This window comes from Sinocyclocheilus rhinocerous, unplaced genomic scaffold (assembly GCF_001515625.1).
Source record: "Sinocyclocheilus rhinocerous isolate Xijiao unplaced genomic scaffold, SAMN03320098_v1.1 scaffold3916, whole genome shotgun sequence".
NCBI lineage: Eukaryota > Metazoa > Chordata > Actinopteri > Cypriniformes > Cyprinidae > Sinocyclocheilus > Sinocyclocheilus rhinocerous.
Window position 1 is genome coordinate 160,464 of NW_015643503.1, and position 6,653 is coordinate 167,116.

The 6,653-nt window shown below is 40.9% G+C and overlaps 1 protein-coding gene across 1 annotated transcript in view; it reads left to right on the forward strand.

The window, feature by feature from the left end:
- LOC107757315 (protein Smaug homolog 2) overlaps positions 1-6,653 on the forward strand; it is an 18,600-nt gene that overhangs the window by 9,021 nt on the left and 2,926 nt on the right. Inside the window, 12 exon segments of the mRNA XM_074560243.1 lie at positions 415-499; positions 1,516-1,622; positions 2,071-2,347; positions 2,458-2,567; positions 3,238-3,324; positions 3,406-3,555; positions 3,557-3,661; positions 4,705-4,800; positions 4,878-4,990; positions 5,070-5,274; positions 5,781-5,907; positions 6,444-6,527. Coding sequence (XP_074416344.1) covers positions 415-499; positions 1,516-1,622; positions 2,071-2,347; positions 2,458-2,567; positions 3,238-3,324; positions 3,406-3,555; positions 3,557-3,661; positions 4,705-4,800; positions 4,878-4,990; positions 5,070-5,274; positions 5,781-5,907; positions 6,444-6,527 — 1,546 coding nt within the window.

The window sequence follows — 6,653 nt, forward strand, 5'->3', positions numbered from 1 at the left end:
AGGGTTCAATTTTAAATCAAACGTACCTTTTCAACATCTGAACATCGGATGAAACTGAGATCTCCCTCGCGTCTTTCTCCAGCCATCGTCAGTCAGTGGCAGCAGGAGCCGAAGGAGAAGGCCGTGTCGCTCCTGCTCTCCCATCTGCCCCTGCTGCAGCCACGCAACAGCGAAGCCAAGTGTGAATACATGAAGCTGCTGCAGAAGGTCCTGAGCCACACCATCGAGAGCAGCCTGTTCGTGGAGGAGAGCCGCCAGCTGCTGTCCTACGCACTCATCCATCCCGCCACCACCCTCGACGACCGCAACTCTCTAGCCCTGTGGCTCAGTCACCTGGAGGAGCACCTGTCCTCGCGGCCGGCTCCGTACCATCACGCCCGGCAGGGCTCCGACGAGTGGCCCTGCTCCGCCGAGGCCCTGGAGCCGGCGTACGGACAGAACGGACACATGGCGTTCCCTGGATCGGGCGGAGTGACCTCGCCTGTCAACAGCAGCACAGGTAACGAGCGCCAGGCCGTGCGTCTCAGGTCTGTCTGACGCACGCTAATGTGTATGAAAGCTTATAAAAAAAAATGATCTCACCAATTGGACATTTTTTTCCTCAGAATTGTGAAATGCTAGTCTCAATTCTGAGGAAAAACTTTAACTTCTGAGAAGAATTGAGAGATATAAACTCAGAATTACAAGGAAAAAAGATCGGTAATTGCAACTTCTTATCACGCAATAAAGTGTTTTTTTTCTCAGAATTGCAAGATTCAAACTTGAGATGTAAACTCTCAGTTCTAAGTCTGAATTGTGAGAAATAAACAGAATTGCAATTAAAAAAATAAAAACAAGCTCGTTTCCGTCACAGAAAAAAAATGTTTTGACTTTTTTTTTTCTTCTCTGAATTGCAAGATACGAACTCAGAATAGCGATATGTAAACTCTCAATTCGGAGTAAAAAAGTCAGATATGAACTTGCAATTGTGATTTAAAAAAAATCAAGCTTATTTCTGCTGCTAAATAAATAAATAAAATAAAACAATAAAAAAAAAAACTTTCTATCTCACAATTCAGATTTTTTGCTTGAAGTTGTGACTTTTTTTTTCTAAATTAAAATATATTTATTAATATTAAAAATATTTAAATATATTTATTAATATTAAAAATATTTAATAATATAAATGTTTTAAAAAGCTAGACAAGCCTGTCTCATTGTGAGACAAACTCATGACAAACTCGTTCACATGCATCCATTAAAAATCACATTGATGTCTCTGAAAAGCCTTCATGTAAACAATCAGTGAATCAATCGACTGAGCTTGATCTGAACGAAAGTAAGTGCTGGTGTAGATATGTAAACATGATGCATATAAACAAAGCTTTCTGAAATCTGATTGATTCATTTGCATTGGTGAAAATGTAAACCTGCACAAAAGGACCAAAATGCACATGGCACTTCACAAACCTGCAGCAGTCAGTGTTTAGTTAGATGGAAGATGTCAGTCGCTCATCTGTCACAATCGCTCCGCAGGACTGACTGGTCAGGTACAGCCGAGCCCACTGAAGCCCTCCATGTCACTCACCCCTGCCAATCAACCGGCCTGCAGCTCTGATTGGCTGAGCCAGGAGGAGGGGGGCGTGTCCGGAGCAGAACACGCCCCTCTGTCGCCGAATTCAGATTTTTTGCTTGGAAGTTGTGACTTTTTTTTTCTAAATTAAAATATATTGCTATTAAAAATATTTAAATATATTTATTAATATTAAAAATATTTAATAATATAAATGTTTTAAAAAGCTAGACAAGCCTGTCTCATTGTGAGACAAACTCATGACAAACTCGTTCACATGCATCCATTAAAAATCACATTGATGTCTCTGAAAAGCCTTCATGTAAACAATCAGTGAATCAATCGACTGAGCTTGATCTGAACGAAAGTAAGTGCTGGTGTAGATATGTAAACATGATGCATATAAACAAAGCTTTCTGAAATCTGATTGATTCATTTGCATTGGTGAAAATGTAAACCTGCACAAAAGGACCAAAATGCACATGGCACTTCACAAACCTGCAGCAGTCAGTGTTTAGTTAGATGGAAGATGTCAGTCGCTCATCTGTCACAATCGCTCCGCAGGACTGACTGGTCAGGTACAGCCGAGCCCACTGAAGCCCTCCATGTCACTCACCCCTGCCAATCAACCGGCCTGCAGCTCTGATTGGCTGAGCCAGGAGGAGGGGGGCGTGTCCGGAGCAGAACACGCCCCTCTGTCGCCGCAGAGCAGCGTCGCGTCTTCAGGCAGCGAGCAGACGGAGGAGCAGAGCAACACACGCAACACTTTCCAGGAGGACAGCAGCGGGATGAGAGGTGACGACTCATCACACGCACACAGCTCAGGGACAGCGGTCGATTTCTGAATCACTTCACCTTCTGTGTGTGTGTGTCTGTGTGTGTGTGTGTGTGTGTCTCTCCTGCAGACGTGCCGGCCTGGCTGAAGAGTCTCCGTCTGCATAAATACGCGTCGCTCTTTTCTCAGATGACGTATGAAGAAATGATGATTCTCACTGAGCAGCACCTGGAGTCACAGGTGAGCTCCGCCCTCATCGGCTCATGTGACCTCAAAGCCCCGGGTCAAAGTGACCTGAAGATTGTTTATATCTCTTAAAAAAAATAAATTGAAAAAATATGGAGAATGAATGATTTGATGTGTATTTTTACTTAAAGCATTAAGACATTTTTTCACATTTTTTATGCATCTCTTCTGGGTCAAAATGGACTCAAATGCATTGAGGGTTAATAGAATTTAATTAATTTATAATTTAATTAATTTTTACATTTAGCAGACACTTTTATCCAAAGCGACTTACAGTGCATTCAGGCTATACATTTTTTACCAGTATGTGTGTTCCCTGGGAATCGAACCCACGACCTTTTGCGCTGCTAATGCAATGCTCTACCACTGAGCCACAGGAACATAATGAGTATAATAATAGAAAAGCATTAACATAATTTGAAATCATTGTAATTAATAATAACAATGTACAGAAATAAGGTAAATAAACCTTGGGTGGCGTAATAATCACGATTATAATTTTTGAGCAAAATAATCATGATTATTAGTTGAACTATTATCGTGCAGCCCTGGTATTTTTTGTGAAGAAAATATTCCAAGAATCATGAAAAAATGTAGCAGTTTGTGCTGCTTAATCAGTCTCTCAGCGTCAGTTAGTTGTGTGGTGTTTGTTTGTTTGTTTCAGAACGTGACGAAAGGAGCTCGACATAAGATTGCTCTGAGCATACAGAAGCTCCGAGAACGACAGAGCGTCCTCAAATCTCTTGAAAAGGTGAATAATGGATCTGAATTTGCATTTGTTTTGATTCGTCTCGAACCGTCCGCTTAGCGTAGATCGTGTTGTTGATTTCAGGATATTCTGGAAGGCGGGAACGTTCGGAATGCTTTACAAGAGCTTCAGCAGATCATCATCACGCCAATCAAAGTCTATGCCCCGCCCACTGCTGCCCAGAAGGAGGCGGAGCCTGGAGTCACACCTGTCGAGAAAGCAGCCAATCCCGGTGAAGAGAAGGAGAGCGAGGGCTTCCAGACCCACAATCCTCCAGCGTGTGACGGAGAATCACCGTCTGCACCCATCGGTGACGGAGACATCGCAGGACAACACACACACACACTCACACACACACTCTCACACACACACACACGCACTGATCACATTGAATCTTTGTTTTATTTCCATCACTTCTTACAGTGCAGATGAAGCTCCGGTGTGTGTTTAAGGTTCACCTCACTCAACAAATGTTTAGGCCTAATATTAAAGATGCATTATAATTGCTTATAATATTTCCATCCTTTTGGATTACACCGCTTTATGAAAAAAATAACTTAATATGATGCATATTTGTCAGTTTTAAAATAAAACAAGTGAGAATGAGATTTGCGTATTAGTACTAATAAACTGCATGTGTTTTAAATCTAAATAACCAGGTTTGTTTATTTATCATCTGATCAATTCATTAAAGCCAATTTTTTAATAAGTTAATTAGTGATTTTAACTAATTGAATCTTGCTTGCTCTTGAACTAGCCGTATTTAAATCTTGTTCATAGTTTTTAACTGATTAACTGAAATTAAAACCATAGGAAACATTTTCATTAGTTAAAATAAAATAAATATAAACTTTTTATTTCAGCTAGTTGCCAAGGCAACATTTCTCATTTTAATTTAATGTATTAAAGCAACTCAAACTAAATCTAAAATAAAAATTAATAAAAAAAACTATATTGACATATATTAAAAAAACACTAAAAATGACAAAAACACAACGTTAAAATGAAAATTGAAAATATAAAAATAAAATCGGATTCAGAATAACAAAAACTATAATATCTCAATGATTCTAAAATAACATTGATTTTTAATTTTCACAATTAACAAGTTAATGCTGATTCTAAGAAATTTGATTAAATGTTTTATTTAAATAAAAATAATATTTAAATATTAATTTTGTTGTTTTGTGTTTGTACTTTTTTTTTTTTTTAAATGTCTATATACTTTTTTATTATTAATTGTAATTTCAGATTTTAGTTATTTTAATAGAAGTTAAAGCGTTTTATATTTTATTCACACTTTAATTTATTTCAAGTATGGTTTAGTTTTAGTTAACTGTAATAACCCCGTGTGCATCTGCTCTGTGTGTGCTGAGGTTCTCTGTGTGTTCAGTTTGTACGCAGCTGCTGGTGTCCAGACCGGACGAGGAGAACATCAGCTGTTACCTGCAGCTCATAGAGAAATGTCTGACGCACGAGGTGAGACGCGTGTCAGACCGTCTCGTGTTGATGTTGTCGTTGTCTAGTAAGGCTCATCGTTAATGTGTGTTTGTCAGGCGTTTACAGAGACGCAGAAGAAGCGGCTGTTGTCATGGAAACAGCAGGTGCTGAAGTTGCTCCGCCTCTTCCCGCGGAAGACCGTGATGGACAGCGGTGTTTACCGGAGAGGGTGCGTGTCTAACGATCGGCTCGTGTGTCTCTCTGTCCGCCGCGTTCATCCTCACCAATGGCTCCGTGTGTTTGTGCAGCTGGCAGCAGTACGGATCCAACTCTCTGCCCACAGCTGGATCTGTGAGCGCAGGTTTGGGCCGCCGGGGCCAGAGGCCCTTCCAGATGCCCCCGCGAGGAGCTCCTCCAGCCGGACGCATGGGGCTGATGAGCAGCGGTCTGACCGGAGCATCGCCGCGACACTCGCTCGCTAACCCCCCCGCCGTCAGCGCACAGGGCCGACAGGTCAGAGTCGCACGCCACACTGACCTCAGCTACAGACATCCCTGTTTTGGAATGGAGCAGTTTATTGAAACTTTACACAAAATATTGCACATGTGTCTTTTATTGAGTATCATATAGACTTAACTAGTGAGAATATGAAGGAAAAAAACAGCTCAGTTTTGTTCAGAGACTCAAACTGAGCAAAAATATTAATTTGCTGCAGATGCTGATATTTATATGATGAATTTCTGATCTAAATCAGTGAGATCTTAATAACAGTAGAGCAGATACTGACATAAAATGCTATAAATATCAGTGGTCGCTCTATATCTGCAGTAACATGTCTCAGTAAGATGAGATTGAAATGCTCCAAACATATAATGCAGTGATTGAGAGCTGAAGAAATAAAGGCTCCTCAGAAGATGTGAGATGTTCTGGAGGCTTGTGAAGATCATTCCTCCGCTGAGGAACAGTGAAAGTAAAGCTTCTGGAAACAAACGCTCCTCAAATGTGATGGTGTGTTTCAGAATCTGTGGTTTGGGAATCTTGGAGGCAGTAACAGCATGCCGAGCCAGAGCAGAAGTTCAGTGCAGAGAACTCATTCACTTCCTGTTCACGCGTCTCCTCAGACCATGCTCCTGTTCCAGCAACAAGGTACTTGCTGTTCCTCAGACGCTGCTGTCTGCTTACACTGCTGACTTCGCAAGGACAAAGTCCGTTTTGATGTGAATGTTTATGGTATGCATACAGACGAACACATAGCTTTTCAAACTATAGAAGAAATGGTATGTAAATGTCATATCATGATTATAGTGACTAAAATTATCACGGTATGAGTATTATCACTGTACTGCTAAAATGTGCTGGAAGAAGTACTGATACACACTGAAATAATTTCATCAAGTTTTATGATAAAAATCATCAAACAACAAATAAAAATAGCGGCATAAAATAAATAACATTAACAATGTCTGCCAGATTTTAAATGAACAAAGTAGGTTGGGTGACTTACAACATGATCCAACATATTACTACATGTTCAAATGATACAAGTTTTGACAAAAGTTTTATAAAATGATAAAACTCACATTTCAGCCTTTAAAGCATAATACTAACAATTATGAATTTTGCCGTGCAATGTCTACACACAAAGCCTGGGATTGATCATATACTCTTGTTTTCGTTCCCAGAATGCCAAGTTCCGGGGACGGATCTGGAGATCAACCCCACGCTGGAGTCTCTGTGCCTCAGCATGACAGAGCACGCCTTAGGAGGTACGACCGATCAGAGCTCGCCGTCATCCCGCGCCATCCAATCACAGCGTGCCATCATCCCGTCCCACCCAATCACAGCGTGCCATCATCCCGTCCCACCCAATCACAGCACGCCATCATCCCGTC